The sequence below is a fragment of the Mirounga leonina genome, unplaced genomic scaffold, assembly GCF_011800145.1.
Source record: "Mirounga leonina isolate KUSES-001 unplaced genomic scaffold, KU_Mleo_1.0 Mir_98, whole genome shotgun sequence".
NCBI lineage: Eukaryota > Metazoa > Chordata > Mammalia > Carnivora > Phocidae > Mirounga > Mirounga leonina.
The window spans coordinates 3,878,855-3,903,316 of NW_023270921.1; the positions used below are offsets into that span (position 1 = coordinate 3,878,855).

Genomic DNA, 24,462 nt, shown 5'->3' on the forward strand with positions numbered 1-24,462 from the left:
TGGATTTAGGGCCTATCCTAATCCAGTATGACCTCACCTAAACCAATTGTATGTGCAAAGACTATTTCCAGTTAAGGTCACAGTCACAGACTGTAGGTGGATGTGAATTTTGGGGGGATACTATTCAACCTAGTACAGCTATTAACTTCCCCAAAGGGGTATTATCCCCATGTGATAACCTTTGAAAACTGAGACCCTGGGAAGTTAAGTGAATTTCAGGATTGCACAGCTAATAAGAAGAGCCAGATGAGTTCATTTTTTGCCTTGACTTAAAGCCATGTTTGTTATGCTGCAATAAGTAGCGTGCCTGCTAGAATTTTTTTTTTGTTCTGTGGACAGTGACAGCTATTGAAGGTCTGAAACCGAAGAGTGACATCTGAATCATGGTAAAAATAACATTTTGAGGGCTTACCATGTGCCAGGCATGATGCTTCATGTTTATATTCATTATATCCATTTAAAGCTCATAGGAGATTTTGAGGTAAATACATTATCCCCATTTTGCAGACAGGAGGTGAGCCACAGAAATTTAACTGCGGGCTCTTGGAAGTATCCCTCACTGATGTGCAGCCTGGCCCCCGGGACCAGGGCTTCCAGAAGCTTCTTCCTGTTGGCTGAGTGCAGAGATGAGAGGGCTGCTGGAGTAGACCAGGTCATCTAGGCATGAGGGTGGCTTTGGAAAGTAAGCAGGTGAACTTGAGATACCTGCCAAGTAGAGTGGCCAGACTTGGTGAGGAGTGGCTCTCCTGAGGAGTCTAGAGTTACCTTCCACGTTTTAAATTTGGTGACAGAAAGTAGTGATGCCAGGAAGAGAAATAGGGAAGTTAAGAAGAGGAGCAGGATTACAAGGAAAGATAAGGAACGGGGCTGAAGGGAGCCTTAGAAATCCTATTTTCTGGGCCTTTACTGTATTTAGTTATATTGACATTTGTGAAAATCATAAAAGCTACCTATTGTCTGCAGTGAGACATCTTTAAATAAAAATGGGTGTCCGCATGGGTCCTCTGAGTTTTTTTGTTTTATGACATACGTTTCAGATCTTTTTAAAAATGTTATATTTCTAAGTGCTTAGTTTTGTCTTTAGATGATTATTTATGGTCTAGTTCAAGGAAGCCCAGATGCAGCCGGAGTAAAGACTCATCACCCCTGGAAACCTGGTCCCTGCCAGTATGAGGAAGCAGGAAAACCCCAGGGTCAGAGGTGTTCTTAAGTTTCAAACAGCTGATTTAGGAATTGTCCCCAGAGTTTAGTGCTCATACAGTGCTGTGAAGTACTAGGTGTCAACCGAAGAAAGAGACCGAGCTGAAATAAAAACAAAAGCATTTATTTGGGGTCTCAGGATTACAATTCTATGAACACAGATTTGGGCAGCAGCCCAAATAGTGCCTCCCAGGGAACAAAATCCAGGGTTTTTGAATCAAAAGGGCATGGTTGTATATGTTGCATACAAAGAATTTCGATGGGTGTTGATGGCAGAAAACCAAAGGCTGGGCTGAATATAATTGGTTCCTAAGACTGTCACCCAGCAAAGTCTCACTGGCAAGCTGCAGGGGTTTGGGCTGAGTCCTTGGGATACTTGTCTCTTGGCCCAGTTCACAAGTTCTTGGCCCCATGCAGTGAGGACCTGAGGACATACGGAAGGCCCGTCTCCTTCGTGGCCTCCCAGCTCCACCTTTAAAACCCCTTGACATAAGTGACCCTGTTCCATTAACACAGCCATTGACAATAGTGACCCTGTTCCATTAACACAGTCATAGTGGCCACAGTGGGTGGCAGCAAGGATGATGATAAATGCTGTGCTCCTCACCAGTTACTCCCCCCACCCCATAGCTTAAGTGGCAGTTTATAACACTGGGGTTTACAATTACTCTAAAGTTAAAAACAAGACGTTATTTGGGGAAAATACTTGAAAGCAAGAGATCTATTCTTTGAAAATACTCTTCTGAGTACCGTGTTACCTGTGGTGCTGTCAGAAGCACTCATACAGTTCAGAACCCGGCTTCGGGCGGGTGGCTCACGCCTCCCTAGTTTCTCTAAGTGCCACTTCCCTCTCCTTCTGCCCTGGATAGAGCGGCTTGGCTTGTCTGTTTAGCAGCTTCTGTTAGATGTTTTAGCACGGGTCTCCCTTTATCTTCCTAGAAAGAAAAAAGAAAGTATTAAAGGCAGTTTCCAAAGTTCACTCTTCTCTTTGGTTCAGATAGGTTTTGTTGTGTGTCAGAGGTCATCTGAACCCAAAGCGCTGGCAGCTTGCCAGTGTCCCTAATGCTGCTTGATTGGTACAGACCAATATCCACGCACATATGTCAGCCTACAAAAGAATTAAAAGAATTAGGAAATTAGGGATTGTGAGCTACAGACTGTAGGTTATCAAGTGTGTTCTCTGAATCTAAACCATTATGTGGACTTTATTCTACAAAATTGGTTGTTTTAAAAAGTTTTATTGTATGTTCGTGATTACCAAAGATGTCCTTCTTACCTCATTTTATTAGGATTCTATAGGTATAAAATCTTTAAGAAACAATACATGCTTCTTTTTTCCTGTTCTCAAATTTTAAAGTCTTTATATTTGCACGGCCATAGGCAAATAAACATTTTCACCTTTGTAACCAGACTCTTCTGAAGTAAAAACATACTGTGTTTACAGAGTTCTTTTGACTCTATCACCCTAGTAACTTTAATACATATTTAATATTCAGTATAAGCCGAAACACAAGGAACTTTATATAAAATTTCCTCGCAAAGAACAGCCTATTCTGCCAAATAAGCCACAAGAGATAGAATCACATGGTTTCTCTCTTCATTTTTGGAACAAGGTGAGGTGTGGGAATGTATGTGCATGGTGAATAATAGTAATCAAATGTTGTAAGATGTGATACACTCAAGTGAGTGGCTTTCATTTATACTGTCATTCTTGCCCTTACACATCTGGTGATTGCTGAATTGAAGCTGAAAGGGTTGCTTCATTAAGATAGAATGAGACTACTACTTACTCTATCTTCAGGACCCAACCAGGCTTAGAGGCCTGAATTCTTTAAATGATTAATTTTTACATCATCAAGCAACCAATATTTTTTTTCTTTTTGCAGTTTATTATCCTTGTATCTGACCCTCTTCCTTTTTAAAATTACTCAAAAGTTCTCTTTGCCATTTATTATATTTATGAATTGAAAGTATAGTTTACATTAATTTTACTTTTGAATTTTGATAGTTCTTGACTTTTGGGACCTATAGTCCCTTCAAAAAATTGCTTTCACTGACTTGAGTTCAGTATTCCTATGGGCACCCCCCAGAGTTTATTAATGTGGTCCAGACCGGAGCCCACGGGGTATGACTTGATGCAGGAACAGAGATTTGAGAGCCTGGACGGAGATGGTTCTTGGTTTGCTTATCCCCGAGATGAGGCTTCCCAGGGGGCCTGTTGTTGTGCCGCCCTCGTGCCTTGCACTGGGGCTCCTCTGAGGGGCTTGGACATGATGGGTGGGGCGGCCTCAGTTGGGCCAAGGACAAAGGGACTAAACTACCTGAGTTGGGAAGCTGGGCAGACCCGGTTCCCATGCAGCCGGACATCTTCAGTAAAGTGATTTACCGACCCTAAACTTCGCTTTCTGCCTCTGAAAATGGGAGTGGTAATTCCTTTCCTTTTGAGGTTAAAGAGAAGGAAATCAGACACATAAAGTGCAGAGCACAGGCTTACACAGTAGGTGTGATTCACATATGACTCTTTTGCCTGGATGGACAGCCGTTCTGCCTCTCTCTGTGAAGTGGATGTTGGCCTTTGTTGAGATGTTTTATTCGAAAAATATAGAAAAGTAAATACTGGAGCAGAGAGGGGAAAGAGTAGTCAACCAGTGGGTGGGTGGAGACCGAAAGGGAGGAAGGAAAGGGGAGGGGCAGAGGTTAATGGGGAGTTAGCAGGGCCAGAGGGTGTGGGGACCAGTGATGAGAGGATAAGGGCAAATTGGTCACATTGACCAAATTAGCATTTTCTTTCAACGTTTTATGTGTAGGAGGGAATGGAGAAAAACAGGCCTCATGCAGTCTCGGGCAACTTCTACTCAGCTCTGTTGCCTTTCTGCCCACCTCCTGTTCTGTCCCTCACACCATGGCTTCGGGTTTTCTGGGACAAGGCCCTGGGAAGACAGAAAGTCTAGTTAATGTTTTTGCCACATTCATGATTTCAAAATTAAATAAAGTGCGGGCTTTTTTTTTTTTTTTAAAGGGGGAAAATGTAGCCTTTGGATCCCTGTTGCTTAGTGACTAGACCTTTTGTGTAATTGGTCTGGGAGGGACAGAACCTACTGAGCATAAGAGATTTGGTTGAGGGAAGGAAGGCAAAGTTCAGGTGCTGACACTGGCCTTGGCTGGAGGTGGGAGCCGATGGGGCAGCCAGCAAGCCCTGGGGGGGGCCTGAGGAGGCAGAAGAGAGGGACATGAAGAGGGAAGCTGAAAGGAGGCCATGCAACTTCTTCAACTGAGTTGAAGCCTCTCCCTGGTTAAAATGCCTGAAGCAAATTACAGCGTTTGAGAGGTTTTTTTCCCCTGTCCCGTTTTTGCTGGGTCAGAAGTGGCCAGGAAAGTGATTCTCTCTGTAAATCAGAAGGAACTGATATGGTTTAGTGTGACTGCATTTGCTGGTGCGCCTAGTTTAGCTGCCAGTGGGCTCTTGATATGTGCTAATTGGCTACATGACACCAGACCTTTGCTCTCTCATTTTACAAAAACCAAAATGATACCGAAATGCTTCTTGAACAGTTTTTACTGATGGAAATAATTTAATGCTATGTAAATAATAGGATGCTTTTGAAAATGGTGCTGGCTTCCTGGATCATAATTAATCTATAAAATGAATTTGAGTCCTTTAAAGTTGTAATAGGAATGAATCCTGTCATATGATTAAATTCCTTAGTTGTAATTATTTTGTATTCTTCGGAAACATGCATGATGTAATCCCTCGGAAATTGAGCACATATGGATTATGAACCAGGACGTAGTTATTTCGTGCTTGCTCTTTGCAGCCTGAGCATGCTTTAAAACTGTGAGATGGCTCGCATTGGAAAGATACAAAGACAATGTAGAAGAGGGGTGGGATTGAATTTCGGACGTGAGTTCTGTGGAGCTTGGTGTCGTGATGAGGCAGGGGGCAGAGTGCCTTTCTTTGAGCCTGGGCAATTGCAGCAAGTATAAAAATGAACCTGTTAGGAAGGAATTTTGCATGTGCAGAGTCAACTAACAATGCCAGAGAAGTGCAGGAGATTGTGTTGATAACAGGTCCTAAGGCCAGGTGAAAATGCTGGTTTAATTTTCGTGTTACTGCTCCCACTGTGGATAGGGAGGGACCCTCTTCAGCAACAGTGGGGCAGAGGCCCTGCAGGGAGTGTTAAATGGAAAGTAGTGGGACTGGCTGGCAGGTGGGGGTGGGGGGCTCTTTGTCACGAAGCAGCTGTGGTACTTTGAAAGGCAGGCATGCTCACCACCGTAACGCTGCACTGTGGCACTTTGGACAAGGCACTTAGCCTCTTACTTGTAAGATTGCGAGAATTGTACCAGAAACTCTTTCTTCTAAGGCCCTTTCAGCTCTTAAGAAAACAACAGCAACACACACGCGAACTCTGGGAACCAGCTCTACCCTTGTCAGACTCTCAGAATCAGCCCTACTGACTTCTCCAGTGGCTATCTTGTCCGCGCTGGAGTGAGGAGAAGAAAGCCCTCAGGGTTCCTTCTCCTACTTTTGGAACAAAGTGTTAGGGTTATTAGTTCCTCAGTGAACTCTGTTTTGGGGAGAGATTCTAATAATTCGCCCAGCTAATTTAGTAAATTGAGTGGCCAACTCAAAGTTCATTCTTAACCTGTAAGCCTTTTTGGGAGGCGATCTCTCTGGTCCTTTCTGCGGCCTTCCACAGATCCCTGAGGCAGAGAAGCAACTGAAATGTGCTGGACTCAGCCTGGGGTCCTGGGGTGCAGCTGGGTTACTCTTGCCTGTTTGGGAACAGTCATGGGGAATGTTTGAAATATGTTGCCTCACTTTCAATCATACTTTTTCCTGTACTTCAAGTAGAAGAATGTATTTTCTTGCGTAACTTGGGGAAGCTGCACTGTTTCATGTGTTACCTTCTTACAGGTTTCTCTTCCTCTAAACCAGAAATGTTACCCTTCTCTTGGCTGTTTGTTTTATGAAGAAGAGTGCACTCACGCTGCTCTCACTGTTGTCAGTCCCTCTTATTTAATCTCAGAGTTAAATACTTGCCAATGCTTTCTTTTCATAATAAAATCTTAGTCAGCTCATACATTATTTCAGATGCAACTACCTAATGTATGCCCGTTAGCACAATAAACAGTTTCATAGTTGTGTACTTATATTCCCATTCTAAAATGCTTTTCCTTCTCATCACACCTATTTTAAATTATCTTTGGTTTTAAAACCGTTACCTTACCCATGAGTATTGCGGGGGCTCTTGTTTAATCCAGCAGTGACCACTTTGGACCATCACCTTTCGGGTGTGATTTCTCTGCTGTGTTCTTTCATTTCCTTTTTCTGTTTGGAAGGCAATGTGGCAGGATGATGTTTATGAGAGGAGGGGGCTGGCAGGAGGCAGATTCCTCCTAAATTAGCCACTTAAAACGTAGAGATTTTGAAAACCTTTGCCTGTTTTTGTATTTATTCCATGATAAAAATGTGTGTTGCCTTTGTTCTTTAGATTCTGGGCAACGTTTTTGACTTTTATTTACACTCCTCTTGGATTTGGTAAGAAACAGTGCAGCTGAGAGAATGTTTAAATGATGCTGTCATGCCTTGTTACAGCTCTGCAGCTGGTTACATGGAACCTCTGCTCTTGCTTCTTAGGCAGCTATAAATTAATTTTTAAAGCCATCCTAAAAGTAGCAAGTGTGTAGTGTTGTAACTCTGTCCCAATATTTTTTTTCTCCAGCCTCTCACTCCTTAGAGGCTAAACGGGATTGAAAATTTGGCTATCTCCACCTTTCTTGTGATATTTAAAATTTTAAATATGAAAATGTGTGACATGTAAAAACATGTACAGATAATTCCCAGTTTGAGAATTGTCAAATCAACTGTGGGAACACAGCTGCTTATGACAAAACCCAAATTCTAGTTCTAATGATACTATTTCATTTACATCCAACCAGTATTTGTAATACCATTTCTATTGGAGAACTATGTTCCCATGTTCCTCTTGACAGGATGCAGGGTTTAGAAGCACAGTGGGTGGAGAGAGGGTAGAGGGAAGCTTCTGGGGAACTTCAGAAAGTAGTTGTCACACCCCAAGAGTTGAAACACCCTTGTGGTTTGATCAGATGGACAGCTTGAGCTGTTCAAAAGATGTCACTTTTTTCCCGTTTACTCCTAGGAAGTAAACTGGTCAGTTAACGTCTATAACTAGCTTACTGAATAATTTGACTTTGTCTGTCTCACAAAAAAGAAATCACGCTAAACCCTTCCTATGTGTTAAAATGTATTTGGAAAAGCTAGCTGGAGGGTTGTGAGATGAATATTTAAAACCAAAATGGTTGGGGTGCCTGGGTGGCTCAGTCGCTGAGCGTCTGCCTTCGGCTCAGGTCATGGTCCCAGGGTCCTGGGATCGAGCCCCGCATTGGTCTCCCTGCTCCGCGGGAAGCCTGCTTCTCCCTCTCCCACTCCCCCTGCTTGTGTTCCCTCTCTCACTGTCTCTCTCTCTGTCAAATAAATAAAATCTTTAAAACAAAACAAAACAAAAAAACCAAAATGGCTTTCTTCTTAAAGGAAATATTTTTTTAAAAACTTTGTAAAATATTTTACAAAAGATAACATACATATATTTTTTAATTGGCTTAGGATGTTGTTGTCATCCTGAGCTTTAACAACCAGCTCATAGAGGGAACTGTCACTTCAACTCAGGATATATTCAGGAACTCTTAATGATTTTTTAAAAAGTATACTGCTGTCAACTTGTTTTGTTGTTAATCATCTTTCTTCTGAAAGCAGATCTGGAGTAAATCAGTTTATCTACATTTCACTTAAAAAGGAGGTTGTTTTAAAAATTGCTCTTAATTCATGGTACAGTCTTACAACTCCTTATACATGGCACTCATTATTCTACCAGAGTTTGTACATTTAAAGTATGCTGTTTAGTACCTTCATATGCTTTTTTGTATAGGTCCTTAACTGTTTCAGGCATGTAAGTCACCTTAAAAAAAAATTTGAGCCCCCAAAACAGGAACTATGTCTCTTTAAAAAAAAATCTCTCATATCTCCTATCACCCTGATACTGTCATCCTGATACATTATGCTAATGGATTTGAATTGCATTAAGTGGGTTAAACCAAAATTCCAAGTGGAATTGGCCTTTGGGTGCTTACTGTCCTTAATGGTTTGTTCTGTCCTTCCTAGTTTGCAAATAAAGTAATTTTTTTTTTTTGCCAGGATGTCCAACTGTATCAGAGCAAACAGAGGCAAAGCCTGTGTATCCCTAAAGGGATTGTGTGTTACTATTTTTGGTTGTAGTTCTTAATTTATATAATCTTTCAATAGGATCTAAGCAGATAGAGAGTGAGAACAAGGGAGAGAAAGACACCTCCTTCCCTCCCATGTACTTTTGGGCTTAGATTTTTCAAAATCATGAAGTACGTGCTGCTTTTCCAATGTTTTGTTTTGTGGCACCTAAGTGTTGTTACAAAGACAAGAAAATCAGACATCTTATAAATATTAATTTGGTTTACAGGCACAATTAGTGAATTCAGTGAGGTTATTAAGATTCCAGAGGGAAATTTTCAAAACCTATATAGTTCTTTTATATGCTCACAAGGCCTTCAGAATTGCATATCAAAATAGAAGCCAGGGACTTCATAAGGTGAGAAGGGTGGTACAGGGGCCTCAGCCACAGGTACAGGGCATGTGAGGAGGCCCGTGGCCAAAAGGAGGACAAATAGCTGATTTTCAGCTGCCCAGCTTTTATCCCCCAGCACCCTGCTAACCTAGGACCGCCTGGCTGCCGTTTTGCCCATTCAGTCTCCAATTTCTTTTCTGAATATTTCTAAATAGTGTTTGCTTTGAAGTCAATCATGCATTCACATTCCATCTCCGCATCTTACCTGGTTACCTGGCCAATTTGACACTCAAAGAGGTTGAGTAGCTTCCCCAGTTTTCTTACAAAAATAAGAGTAATGTCTGTTGTAAAATTGCAATAGGGATAGTGATAGTATATGAAAAGTGCCTAAAAAAATATATGTGTGTGTGTCTGTATATATATATATACACACACACACATTTTATACAAGTGTAATTAACATACAGTGTTACATTAGTGTCAGGTGTACAATATAATGATTGAGCAATTCTGTACATTGCTCATCAAGATAAGTGTACTCTTAATCCCCTTTATCTGTTTCACCCATACCCTACCCACCTCCCCTCTGGCAAACACCAGTTCGTTCTCTGTATTTAAGAGTCTGTTTTGTCTCTTTTTTCACTTTGTTTTGTTTCTTAAATTCCACCTGTGAGTGAGAGCATATGGTATTTGTGTTCCTCTGGCTGACTTATTTCACTTAGCATTATACATCTTCTTGCTCCATCCATGTTGTTGCAAAAGGCAAGATTTCATTAATTTTTATGGCTGAGTAATATTCCAGTCTGTGTGTGTGTCTGTGTGTGTGTGTGTGAGTGAGTGACACATCTTTTTAATCCATTCTATCAAGGACTTTCAGGTTGCTTCCATATCTTGGCCATTGTAAGTAAGGCTGCAATAAACATTGGGGGGGGTGGTATACATATCTTTTCAAATTAATGTTTTCATTTTCTTTGGGCAGATACCCAATGGTGGAATTACTGGATCATGTGGTAATTCTATTTTTAATTTTTTGAGGAACTATACTGTTTTCCACAGTGGCTGCCAATTTGCATTCCTATAAACAGTGTTGGGGGTTCCCTTTTCTCCACATCCTCACCAATACTTATTATTTCTTGTGTTTTTTATTTAGTCATTGTGACAGGTATAAAGTGATAATTCATTGTGGTTTTAATTTGCATTTCCCCTGATGATGTGTGATGTTGAGCATCTTTTCATGTATCTGTTGGCCATCTGTATGTCTTCTTTGGGAAAATGTCTGTCCAGGTCCTCTGCCCATTTTTTAATTGGATTATTTGGTTTTTTGGTGTTGAGTTGTAGAAGTCCTTTATGTATTTTAGATATTAACCCCTTATCAGAAATATCATTTGCTGGAATATTATGCAGCCATCAAAAAAACCCCTGAAATCTTGCCATTTGCAACGACGTGGATGGAACTAGAGGGTATTATGCTAAGGGAAATAAGTCAATCAGAGAAAGACAAGTATCATGATCTCACTGATATGAAGAATTCTTAATCTCAGGAAACAAACTGAGGGTTGCTGGAGTGGTGGGGGGTGTAAGGGATGCGGTGGCTGAGTGATAGACATTGGGGAGGATGTGCTATGGTGAGCACTGTGAATTGTGTAAGACTTGAATCACAGACCTGTACCTCTGAAACAAATAATACATTATATGTTAAAACAAAACAAAACAAAAAACGGAAGATAGTAGGAAGGGACCAATGAGGGGGGGAAATCAGAGGGGGAGAACCATGAGAGACTATGGACTCTGAGAAACAAACTGAGGGTTCTAGAGGGTGGGGGGGGTGGGAGGATGGGTTTGCCTGGTGATGAGTATTAAAGAGGGCATGTATTGAATGGAGCACTGGGTGTTATATGCAAACAATGAATCATGGAACACTACATCAAAAACTAATGATGTCATGTATGGTGATTAACATAACATAATAAAATAAAAAAATCATTTGAAATATCTGATTCAGTAGGTGGGATTTTTGTTGATGGTTTCCTTTGCTGTGCAAAGACTTTATTTTGGTGTAGTCCCAATGGTTTAATTTTGCTTTTGTTTCCCTTATCAGAGAAGACATATCTAGAAAAAGTATCTACCACTGATGTCAAAGAAATTAGTGCCTATGTTCTCTTCTAGGAATTTTATGGTTTCAGGTCTCACATTTAGGTCTTTAATCCATTTTGAGTTTATTTTTGTTCATGGTATAAGAAAGTGGTCCAGTTTCATTGTTTTGCATACAGCTGTCCAGTTTTCCCAGCACTATTGTCTTTTTCCCATTGTAAATTCGTGCCTCCTTTGTAGTAATTGACCATAAAAATGGTGAGTTTATTTCTGGACTCTATTCTGTTCCATTGACCTATGTGTCTATTTTTGTGCCAGTACCATACTGTTTTGATAACTACAGCTTGGTAGTAGTATATCCTGAAATCTGGAATTGTGATACTTCTAGCTTTGTTCTTCTTTTTCCAGACTGCTTGGGCTGTTCAGGGTCTTTCGTGGTTCCATACACATTTTAGCATAGTGTCTAGCATATGCTATTACTGTTTTGGGAAGCTACCATTTACTTATTTATATATGCGTGTTCCCTGCTCACTTCCCACCTCCAACCTTGTCCTTAGCACAGTGCCTGGCATGTAGTAGGTCCTCTGAGCATTTTCCCTGGTGATACAATTTCACATATTATCTTGAAGAAAGACATATTTAACTTTGATGCAGAATTATGTACTTTGTGGTTCTGTTTCACTTCATGTCCTGATTGTGTGCCTGTCCTCCCCATGTGCTTTGCCAAGTGGCTTCCTCAAGAAAGAAGCAGGGGGTGGGGTTTTGAATGCTGAAATACTTGAATCTCCTTGTTGTAGCAGTATGCTCTATACACACCAGGTCTTCCATAAACGTTTGTTGAACGAATTAAAATCCTTGCCCCAGAGCCGAACCTTTTGGGGACTTTGCAGGTGGCAACATTTGTGTTATTTACTAAATTCATATTTGGGAGAAAAATGAGTCTTAAATTCCTGTTGACTCCTTTGGGATGTACACTTAAAAAACTTAAATGACAAAAGTCCTTAGGCCTCAGAGAGATTTAATACTTGCTGTTGTGTCCAAGAGTTTTAAAAATGTATGCCTGGGTGATAAATTGCGAGAACTTAAGACTTGTTCACGTTTAAGTTGGTTTTTAGAGAGCACATCTGTAATTCTGTATACTAGAGGGTCATTTCTAAGAATATGGTGATCTCATTCAGAGTTGGATGAGCTGCAGCTTAGTTGACGTTCACCCAGCTCCAGGCCAGGCTTCAGAAGCCCTGTCTGCGGGACTCTATTCTCCAGGCTCTAGTAACTGGAACGAGTAATACTTGCAGCATGCTGCAGAGATGCATCACGGACGCTCAGGGTAGGACGCCGCATGTTCTCACTGTTTGCCCAGTGCGCTTGGGCACCTGGGAGTGGAATCATGATAAAATAGTCAAGTCACCTGAGTCTTTTCTCTTAACTTCCCGTTTCCTCTCTGTCTTTCTGTCTCTCTCTTTGCCATTTGAAACATGTATTTCATAATTGCATATTCTCAGTCATCTTTTTGAAAATTTTTTCCTTTATTTCTGTCTCATATGCTTTCCTGGTCTTTTCGACTTTAATTTTTGTATATAAATTGTGAGACTGGTACAAATACACGAAAGATAAATTCGCTATAAAAATTTATTTCTTTCTCTTTTTGCGGGGAGGGTTCTTTCTCTTTAGTAGAAATGACAAGCAGGCAGATTTTATGGCTTTCCTAGTCCTGCTGGCAATGGCAGACGGGTGACAAGTGCCCACTTTCAGAGGGATGGCTTCCTGGTGGGATTGGTCAGGGTTCTACTTGAAACCATGTTAATGCAAATGATTTCTGTCTACGGAGGAGACCCCGCATCTCTGCTGTGAGGTCAAGTGGAAGTCTCTACTGCTTCTCACTTAAAGCCCTCGTTTAGAATAAAGAAGTGCAAATGTACATACATAATCACTAAATGTATATATAACACTTTTAATTTCTCAGGTCTTTGAGCTATGCCAAAAAATGCGCCCCCCCCCCCAAAAAAAGCATGCTGTTTACCCCCTAAGGGTTTTATGCAATGCTAGGTTTAACTCTGTATTATTTAGGAGATTTGAAGAAATTTAGAAATAGGGCTTTTCCCCTTGTGTATTTCACCATCAGCTAAAACTGAACATTTCTGAACCAGAATTCCTCAGCTTTCCTAGCTCCTCCTAAACGGGTTCCCTTCTTTTGTCCGCTTTAGTATCACCATGTTGAAGACTGCCCAGCCAGGTGTCCTGGACATTTCTCTCTCACCTTTCGTCTTGGGTTAGTAGAGTAAGTGCTAGATGGAGTCAGGAAATCTGAATTCTTGAGCTGGCCATGTTTAAGTGATTTGAGCTTTATCATCATTCATTTCTAAGAACCCGTGAAGATCCTTTGTTTCCTACCCTTAAACATCCTTAGCTCTCTGTCTTCATGTGATGATGCTTTTGGGGGAAGGTCTGCCCTCATGTGGCACCTGCCAGAGTGACCGTCCCTTTCCTTCCCCTTTGCACACACCCTCTGGTGACATTTCTTGACAAGAGGCTATGGCCCCTCTGGCTTCATTCCCAGGTCATGACTAGAGCGGACTCAAACTCCTTGATCCTTACAGCTCCTCAAGAAATTCTTACTTCACAGGGCCTCAGTGCTCCAGGTGTGAGTCTCCTGGTGGCACATGGAATCACCCCTTCTTCACTGGCCAGCCCCATTGAGGGTGGCCTCCCATTGTAGACTGCCATCATTTCCAAGGCCCCTCCGTGACATAGCATGATTTCTGAAACACAGAGTTGGCACTAACATGTTTCAGGATCTAGTTCTAGAATCTTCAACAAGAATTCTTCGGGGAGACTTTCTGTGGAAGTAGATATGCACCTTCTTTGGGGTAATGTGTTTATAGATAACTTTCTTATTATAGGTGTGTGTCATGGTGTCATACGCTTTCCCTTAAGTAAAAATCGCAGTTTCTTGGTTTGTATTTTTAAAGACAGCTCCTTGCAGTTTATGATCTATTCCATATAGTCTCTCTACTTGGAGGAGATGAAACATACTGTAGATAGTTGGTCACTTGGCAAGTGCTGGTTTTGAGAAGTGAAATCGCAGCGGTGTAGGGGTTTTCAGAAACCCTATCAGATTCCTTTGTTTTCTAGTAACAGTCATTTAAGTTCCCTTTAAGTTCCAAAGGGCTTTAAATAGCTTAGGCAAGTATTTATAATGCTCAAGAGTCTGTTTACTATGTAGCTTTGCCAGTGGGATACATGTGTATATGTATTTAATTAATTTTTTTTTAACTACAGGAGCTCTTACCAAAGTAAAGGAGAGTAGGCGACACGTGGAAGAAGGGAAGATGGAGCTGCAAAAGGCTGATGGCATTCAAGATCGCTGTAACACTATTTCTTTTGCCACTTTGGCTGAAATTCACCACTTCCATCAAATTCGAGTAAGAGACTTTAAATCACAGATGCAGCATTTCTTACAACAGCAAATAATATTTTTCCAAAAAGTGACACAGAAGTTGGAAGAAGCTCTTCATAAATATGATAGTGTTTAATGACTGGTCATTGGGTTGTGGACTTTTTTCAGTTCAAGGATATTTCTACAGCAGAATAAAAACTGCTATCAAAGAGCTATTGCCAACTATCAGTGGTGGTACAAGGATGGTTTTGTGTTCAACTGAAGCTCGGCTGAATATATAATTATGTAGGAAAGAAACAGTTAATATGGTTATATAATAGAAACAGTACCACACATTGTAACTAAATTATATTATGTATGCCTACACTACCATTGTAACTTTTGGAATAATGATTATACTATTTGCCTTATTGCTTTTTGAAGTATGGGTATTTTAGTGCATACTTTGTAGACCTCAAAACCCATGAAGGGTCTCAAAGAAGCTGGCTGGATAAAAGCCTGCTGTGGATGCCTTTTTACTCTCATAGATTGGGATTACCTAAATTCAACCTGTTCTCTGTTTACAAACTCCAACTAGAGCAGCTATGCGACTTTGTGCCTTTAAACTCTTGGTTTTTCATTTCTCCACCTCCCTCCCTTTTTTTTAAGTAACCACAACTTTTCTGATCGAAAGAGTGAAAGGCTAGTGCATATAATGACAAACCTGTTGGTAACCTCATATTGGCGCTGGGGGCAGGCTGGGCGGATCAGCTGTCATCAGTTTTCACGGCAAGTTTTGTCCCCTGATACACGCTGGTGAGCGCAGCGGAGGGAGGCCTGATGCTCATCTTTGAACATGAAGTCTATTAGGGAAGAAAATGGTGCCACTCTATTCCCTTAGATGCTGTAGTAACATAGCCTCTTCAATCAAGTGTCCTGGAGACTTGGCGTGGAGGTTGAAACGAGCATGTCTTATAACACAGAGAAGGAGGAGTCTAATCGGTTGGGGACACAAGCACAGAATCAGTGATGACACACACTTGGTTTTAATTCTTAGGAGGGCTTTCTTTCTTTTTTTTTTTAGCTTGAAGATTTTAATATTCAGTTTTTTCTTTTTTAATGGATCTACACTGTTAACTGATTGAGACTCCACTGTGATTCACTCGTTTACTTAATCAAAAACTTTTCAGGGATGTCTGTAAAATTCAGTGTTATACGTGATTGAAAGTAGTGTTGGTTGATCTAAAGAGGGACCAGAAATAATTTCTACTATTCCAAATGCTGAAGGAGAAAAAAATAATTGTTTTTTTTTTTAAATATTGATAAGCCCCCAGGACATTTAACTTTAAAAGTTATTTTAAATATATTCTTTTATTATTATAAGGGAAATATGAATGGCTGATAAATACCAAAAAGATTCAAAAGCAGCTTAATTTAAAAAGCACAAAGAGATTCTGGCTTCAGATGCCAAAATCTCAATGTTTTTATAGTTGCTGAGCTATAAATAATGTGATTCTTGAGTTTACAGATTTAAAAATTGTCACTGAAAGGTTAAAGTATCTACTGTTTTTATGAAGTCAGACTTATGCTGCCTCAGAAGTCCCTGGATATTGAAATGGTAACACGGAAGTAAAGAGGTCAATTTGAAATATTGGTGAGTCACATTGATTAAAAAAGAAAGGGTCAATTTGCAGACAGTCAAAAAAGAAACGGTTATTGAAATAATTACTCAATAACACATTTACTCTAAAAAATCATCTCATATGGGTTGGATTTTTATCAGACTATCGTAATTTTGATCAAAATTTTATACCTTAGGTAACCTAGAGCCAGATTTAACATCATGTGGCTTTGTCTCTACTCCAGATACATGGGATTGTAACCAAATACATTGTTCTCTCAAAAGTAACTTCCTCTTGTTGATTGCAAAATACAGTTCTATAAGCAAGACCCATATATATATATACATATATATATATGTATATATATATATGTTAACTTTATTGCAGAAGTTTGGAGATTATAATTATAGCATTTAATTTAAGTTTGAGTCTGTATCGGACAGATAAGCACTATGCTTTTCAAATGATTTGAAAATCATTCTTATTTGCCTCTTTATTTTGATGGTGGTTTGATTTTTTTTTTTTTTTTCTTAAGTAAAATCACTAAAGTTGTGCAGTGGTAGCATGGAAATTATCTGAGGTGTCTTTATGATTGTGCTTTAGCCAGGGTGGACATAGCTTAAATTATAAAAACTAAAGATTAAAGTACAGGAGGTATAAGTTCATGCTGCCTACTTAGAAGAGAACTTTTGTTCTTCATAACTACATAACATTATAATGCCACTGATTCATAAGGGGTTTAAATGAATTCTGTGGGGGTAGGACACCAGAATTACTAGTGTTCATTTTCATCTAAGATCTTTATTTCTCTAACGTTCTTGGTCCTATTAAAACATTTCAGTATACAAAAATACTGCAATGTTAATACCCAAGAGAAAAGCCATCATAATGTGTATGCTGGTCATTATGATCAGTGTGGTACAGTTTTTTAAAATAAACTATCATGCCCTTCATGCCATTATTTGTCTTTATTTCTGTAATTTGTAATTTTGATATGTGATGTATTTATAACATGAGGGTGTCCACTTGAGCCTGGTTTTGCTATTTTCATTACAAACGGACTTGTTGATGTGCTGTAATAATTGTCATGCAGTGAGACTGGGTCTGCAGCCATGCATGACAACCCCATGACGCTCAGGCTGTTGTATCTATAGGCACAGTTTAAACCCAGAACAAGGGAACCCATTTGAAAGTGCAGCAGAGTCCGTGCATGTTGGTTTGCATAGAGTAGTAATTGGGAATAGAGTAGTTTCCTGGGCTTCACTGATATAGTTGTCCTACATGTCTTCGTAACAACACAGCAGAGTCTTAAATGCCAGGTTTTAATTGTCTTACGTTTTGCTGCTGTTTTCATAATTAAGGACTTGAAAAATGTTTCAGTCTGTCAAGTCAAGCATGTGAAATTTATGTATCGACCTTTAAATGTCATTCTTTGCCAGGTTTGTTGCTATAGGCGTTTTTTTTTTTTTTTCCATTTATGTCTTCATTTCCTCAGAATCAAATACCATGTCTGATACCTTTAAATCAGTAAGCATTATCCAATTTTCTCATTTGCAGTCTTATCTTTGGCTAACAGAATTAGTAAAATAGGGTATTAATTATTTATAGACTAAAATGTTGAACATCGTTTTATTTCATTCAAATGTTATGATTAGTGCAGATCAGTCATGTTTATCTTTTAAAAGAATAAACAAAGGTTGCTTTATTTCTCAGCTTCAGTGGAATATAATTATTTTTTTCTCCAGTAGTCAAGGAGGCGTTTATTTAATGTGAAAGACTTATATAAAAAAATAGAAGAGTGTGTTCACTGTCCTACGCTTCCTTCTGCAGTTGCCATAGACATTGTTCATGAAATGAGCTAGTTTGACTAAGCCTTTCAGGTAGTCCCACTGAGTATCTGCTTATGTTAGTATCTTCCATAACTATTAGGCATATAGCAGTAAACTGTGAGTGAGATGTTTTGAAATAATAGCTATTGTGAGTCTAGCACCTACACATAATAGGTACTTGAGTACAGTACTTCACACCACCTCTCTTGCGGTCTGTCACTGTTGGTTGCCAGAAATTGGACAGCTCACACCATCCTCATTCAAGATACAAAGGATCAGGGATGGGTACAGGGACCTGGTGAATCCCACATGAGGCCAAAGTCCCATCTGGAACTAAGCTTGCCTTCTATGTGGGGCTTTGTAATCTCTGTCAGCTTCTTTTCTTTATGAATCTGTTTTATTCTTTTTTCCTTTTTTACATCCTGTGGCTTGGCTTTCTCAGCATCTTCCAGTATGTCTAAATGGCCCAGACATCTTTTAGTTCACAGGGTTCCTTAGGCCAGTGGGGGAACACCTGACCCAAGCTGGACAAATCAGCTGTGGGTTGGGCGTGGGGTGGGTATGAGATGGAGAGGTTGTCTTAAAGGGTATGTGAGGGAAGAAAGGAAATGGTTGGAACCTCTTAAAATGGGCTTCATGCGGTAGTCCTCACAATAAACCTGGAGATTCTATCTCCTGTTCATAGATGAATTAAAAGGATCAGAGATATCTAGTATCTTTTGCCCAAGATTACACAGACTGAGTGACAGAGCTCAGAGTCAATGGGGATTTGGCTCAAATCTGTGCTAATTTAAACCAGATTACATTGGATGCCATTTCCCTGCTTCTCAGAAACCCCAGCCCATTTCCCAGGTCCCCACTGCTAGATCGATAGGTATTCTGTTCTGCTTTGTGCACTGGGCATGAAGGTGGTGCAAAGGGAAGCTCTGAAAGTCCCCTCTCTGCATTCATTTCTGTTGGAGAAGAGAGTCTCTGGTCCTGTCACCGTGTCCCCAGAGATTTATGTGCTGCTCTGATCTGTCTCAGTGGGGGAAGCAGGCAAGGTGTGACATTTCCATAGCGATATGAAGGGAGAGGGGAGAAGAACCAAAACCCAGTGGTTTCCCCTTCTCTCCAATTGCCACCTCCATGCAAACGTAAATGGGTTTCAGTTGCCATCAGAGTAGCCCTGGCAGAACCAGGAACTAATGTCAAGTCGAATGTTGAATTCCAGTTGGTCAGGGTCACAGTTAGCCATGGCAAGTTCCACTTGGTCACAGGAGGAAGCAACAGAACTCACGTAGTAAGCTCTGGGAAGTGAAGCGGACTTCTGGGCAGAGTACAGAGGATGCTCTGCTAGGGATCTAGGCCAGGAACCTGGAGAAACGAGCTGGGCATCTGAGCATCTGCCTCCATGCCAGGCCCCTGGGCTAGGGCGAGGTTAATCTGGGATTGGGTCACAGCTGAAGCCTTTCTAGGGATCACTGGTTCCTCCCACTTGGCTCTGCTGCCAGGATGTCCCAATCCCATCATTCCTGTGGCCCAGATGGGGCTGCGGGACTGCTATAGTGGCCTGTCTGGTTTGAAGAACGGTTTCACTTCCTTGGGTGAACGTGTACCAGAAGTCTGCCTAGGACAGGGCCAGTTGTCCCTGTGAAGCCACCTTCAGAGCAACTTAGAAACATGTGATATTCTGTTGCTGTGAGTCCCATCGGCCTATCTGGACATGCTTTCTAACTTGAAAGGGGCCAGATGCATCAGACCTTATTTTAGTAGTGGTTTAAATTTCCAGTCGCTCCAGGAAATGGCTCCAGCTAATAACTGCTGAGTTGTTGGACTTGTCTGCAAGCACAGTGGGGAAGCTGACCCAGCATTACAGTGAGAAAGGCAGTGTGCTGGAACTAGGGGTCACAGCCTCACTTCTCTACTGAGTGACCTCGGACAACTCACCAACCTGCCTTTGAGCCTCCATTTCCTCAATGGTAGGACAGACCTACTTGGATTTTATTGAATTATTGAGAGTATTGGACTAACCAGAAAGTGAAGTCCTCAATCATTTTGCAGTACTCCCTTTATAAATAACATAGGAAGTGATAAAAAAAATTCCAGAAGTAGGTACTTAATAAATGATAGCCACATTCCCAAACACTGTGTGACGTTGAGCTAGTCACTTAATCTCTCTGAGACAGTTTTCTGTCTGCATCGGGATATAGTATCCCCTTCACAGAAATATTGTGAGAACTGAATAACAAATCAAAAGCCCTGAGCCCAAAGCATGGCAGGACTAAGAACAATAAAGATCCTCTTGATTATGTGAGAAGGGAAGGGGTAAGATGAAGGATTTAAGGGGCGCCTGGGTGGCTCAGTCGTTAAGCGTCTGCCTTTGGCTCAGGTCATGATCCCAGGGTCCTGGGATCGAGTCCCGCATCGGGCTCCCTGCTCAGCAGGGAGCCTGTTTCTCCTTCTCCCTCTGTCTACCACTCTGCCTACTTGTGCTCTCTTCTTGTCAAATAAATAAATAAAATCTTAAAAAAAAAAAAAAAAAGATGAAGGATTTAAGCCGTAAGAACTTCGTATCAGCTGTGCTGTGGAAAATTAAAGAATCCACACTTGGGGCCTGGTCAGGCAGGAGATCCTGCTTTTGGCATGGCTCTTTCACCTACCTGCTTTGTCTAGCTCTCCCCCAGTCCAGCCCTGTCCCAGGTCCAGACCCCTCTCCAGGTTCCTGCTCCCAGGACCCTGCACAGCATCCTCGCATATTCCATCTGGAAGCCTCGTTCATCACTTCCCAGACTCATCAAATTCCTCCTGTTGGGCTTGGGAGGAGCTCAGCTCTTCAGAGAGAACCCCTTTCCAATAAGGCTCCCCACTTGGTCTAAAAGAGCTAACTACCAGTATATTTAGAAGGTGGTACTGTAGCGCTTACCAGAAATATCTACAGCAGACAGCTCAGAATTCTGTTTCTGTTCACCAGATTAATGATGATTGTACTGATGTCTGCTGCTTTCACACCTTAAAAATAGGTCCTTGAAGCCTAAGACTAAGAGGGGCACTATGCTCAGCGTTTAGTATCTTGGCCCTGACGTCATGCCAATTGCAGATATTACTAAATGACGTTCAAGGCATTCACTCTGAGAAGTTGAACTTTATGCCTCTGAGTGGCTTTTGAAGTAACTATGCCCTGAAACAAATCAAATATTGGTGTAGATCAAGTTTGGTTAGACAACTTGGTTCTTCTTTTGTTCATTCAACCTAGTAGTTCTAGAAAATGCAGTTTTCGGTTTTGATTCATAATGGTTCCCTTGAGGAGAAAAACCTTGAAAAAAATCGGAGAACAGGTAAGGATTTAGCAAATTAGGTTCAGCTTAGAACTGACGATGTTTCAGTGTATCTGTCGGTATTTCACATCTAGTTTTGATCATTCTCTTCATCACCTTGCCCATTTATGAACTCTCTTGTAAGCCGATTGGAATAGCAGGTGCCAGCTACATATTTGGTACAAGGCTGCAACTGGGGAATACCATCAATTCTCTGAGCCTGTGTTCTTTATCTGAACCAAAGTACTTACAGGAAAGGTGAAACTTGTAATCCCAGAGAAAGAGCTTTCTTGAAAAATGTTGCTTTTTAATGGCTCCTATTCTGGAATCCACGGAAAGAAAATTTGACTTTTTAGGTACTCATGCTGACAGGTGATTTCATGATAAATTGCACAGTTATCTGAAGGATTAAAAACTATAGGTGTCAGTCGTTTAAAAAAAAAAAAGAAAGCTCTTTATATAGCATTATGGAATTTTCCCAAGGGAAAAAAAAGGGCAGAACTATTTTATATGCTATTAAGTAAAAGAGAAAATAAAAATAAATATATTTCCTCGTATATTCGTAGGTTATTTCTGTAAGTAGATCATGACAGTTGGTAACAAGGTAACATTGTTTGGTTTGGGGTGTGGGAACTGGGTGGCTGGGGGACAGGGGTGGGAGGAAGATATTTATTGTATACTTTTATATCTTTTGAATTTGAATGTATTTTCCATTTAAAAAATAAAAATAAAATTAAAGATAACTAAAGATAAATTTTAAAATTTAAACTACCAGGAAAAAAAAATGTTGTAAGAAGGAGGGTGGACTCTAGCTCTGTACCAAGCCCTCTGAGACCTGGAAGCCCACCGTACAAGCATAGAAGGAACAATCTTGTACGGACAATGGACTCACAATAATGACCGAGTCAGTCCTCATTATGTTACTCCTTGTTGAAATACCGTAGCATTAGGACGTGTGCTGTTCAGGAGAACATTTAAAGTGGGCTGTAAAGAGAGATGACCAAACCATAGTCTGTTGTTCTCTGTGGTAACCGCTCTTCTTCCTCCCTGTCCTGTGAAGCCTTCCACATGCTCCAGTCCCGGTGTCTCAACCTTTGCCTACACTTTGGTGATGGCATTTAGCAGCTAAGTACCCGCAGATCCTGGGCTGACATCTACTTCTTATTCCTACCACTTAGACGTGGAGTGTTCATCATGCTCTAGATTGGATACTATGACCTGCCATCACCTACATGATTTGATCTACAGAACTCTCCTGCAAAACCATTTTACAAACAAGAAAACACTCCTCAGTGGTCACTCAGCTGGAGAGAGGCCACGCTGGGATTTGAACCGAGGTCACCTGACTCCACAGCGTGTTCTCAACCACCGCACCACCTACGTGAGAATGCAGGGCGAGGTGCTGGAGCCGATGAGGAGGTGGTGTGGTAGTCTCCTTGAGGACAAGCCCTGTCCTTGACTTACTCCCCCTTGGGGGATGCTAGGCACCAGCGGTGAAGACAAGAAAGCTGTGGTTTGGAGAACAGATCTTGGTGACTCACCAGGTTTTTGAATAACACCGAACTTCATCTGAAAGGAACGAAATGCTAGGATGCTAGCCCTCTGCGTCCGCACTAGCAGCGCAAGCGGTGGGGATGCTCAGGCGGGCCGTTTTCCACAGACAGACCTCTGTTGTGCTTGCAGGGGACGGAGGAGGCGGCCGCAGGAGGAGACAGCGGCCGGGCCGAGCCACACTGCCGGCTTTGTTCCGCGGCGGGCCTGCCGGATTCAGATCTGTGCCTCAGTGATGGCGACCCGGGACAGCACCTCACGCCCCACCCAGCCATTTGGGAACGGCTTCTGTTTGGACTGTCAGATGCCCGTATGCCGGGTGACTGCTGTCTGCTCTCCCGACACACAATAGGCCGAGTTTGAAGGAGAAGCACAAGCCGAGCTCCGGGGGTCCCGAGGGAGGCCGGCCTCCGAGCGGGTGGCCGGGGCCTCTCGCGGTCAAGACCAGGACCGGGAACTCACTGCCATCAGAGCTGTTTGCCGTCTGAAGCCCCAAGTGAGATGAACAAGTAATAAATCGCCATGCTGGTTCTGACTCCTTCATTACAGGAACTTTGAATGGGACCAGGCTACATGTCTTCTGACCAGCATATTTTCTCCTGCTTTACCTCGTGGGAGGCCAAATCATCATGGAAAGGTTGCTATGGAAAAGGTAGTTACCCGCCATCGACTCACATTTGAGTCGTTCAGAAAGCTGGGTGAAGCCACTGGCACAGCAGAGACCCCCTAGACACTTGGGCTGATTGATTTGTCGACAAGTATTTACTGAATTCCTAATTTCCAGGCATTGGTCTAGGCACTAGGAACACAGCAGTGAACAAAACCAGCCCACATCCCTGCCCTCATGAATTTATATTCCAATGGGAAGAGATATAATATTCAAATTAGTGAAATATATACTATATAGGTGGTGATAAGGGATATGGGGAAAACTAAAGTGGGGAAGGGGGGGTATGAGTATAGTGAGGGGTGGGAGAACTTGTTATTTTAAGTTAAAGTGGCCAGGATGGGCCTCCAACCTGAAGTAAAGACCTGAAGGACTCGAGTGTTGAGCCATGTGACTACCCAAGGGAAGAACATTCTAGAACACTAATAGCAAGTGCAAAGGCCCTGAGGCAGGAGAGCTTACCTGGCATGTTAGAAGCCCATCAGGGAGGTAGGATGGGATGGAAGTGGGAATGAGGTGTGGGGGGTAGAGGGTAGAGGTGGTGGTGGTGGAGGCCTGAGCAGGAAGAGATGCCTCCCAGAGGTGGGGGGATCCAGTCATAGAAGGCCATATATAGGCTGTTGTGAGGACTTTGGCTTTTTCTCTGAGTTGGGGAGCCCTGGAGGGTTTGGGCAGAAAAAAAAGCATGATTTACCTCATGTTGTGACAGGGTCACTTTGGTTGATCAATGGGGGTAGCAAAGGCAGAAACAGGGAGACCAGCTAGGAGACTTCCTGATAATCCAGGTGTGATGGGGGCCCACACTAAGGTGGAAGCTTAGGATAGTCAGGTTGAGTTCCTTGACCAGGGCACTGTGTCCCCAGTGTGGAGCTTAGCAAGCCCAAGAACAGTGTCTTCCTTTGTTTTCTATACCTCCATGGCTGAGGATTGTCCCTTTGATGGATAACTTATTACTTCATAGTTAAATGATCTATCTTGCTCTGATTCAAGAGCTATTCTCCTTAGAGTGACTCTTCTGGTCTATTAAATACTGATTTTATAACTCAGCTCTCAGAGAATACTCAAGTTCTTAGGGGCCACCTCATCACTGCCCCCAGATATAGAAGCCTGACTAGAGAGGTCTGACACAGAAAATTGACTTCCAGGGTTCTGGGGACACATAACCCATATTTCAGCAGTAGATTGGCTGTCCTGTTACGGCCTGAGAATCT

The 24,462-nt window shown here is 41.7% G+C and overlaps 1 protein-coding gene across 2 annotated transcripts in view; it reads left to right on the plus strand.

Annotated features, from left to right (window-relative positions):
- LOC118006684 (sorting nexin-18) overlaps positions 1-22,545 on the plus strand; it is a 35,129-nt gene extending 12,584 nt beyond the window's left edge. The window contains exons 2-3 of one of the 2 annotated variants that reach the window (XM_034999439.1): positions 14,190-14,332; positions 22,094-22,545. In XM_034999439.1, coding sequence (XP_034855330.1) covers positions 14,190-14,332; positions 22,094-22,162 — 212 coding nt within the window. In that variant the 3' untranslated portion in view covers positions 22,163-22,545. Of the gene's footprint in view, positions 1-14,189; positions 19,849-22,093 lie in introns of those variants that run through there. The other variant, XM_034999438.1, reaches the window with a different exon arrangement.
- The last annotated feature ends 1,917 nt before the right edge of the window (positions 22,546-24,462 follow it).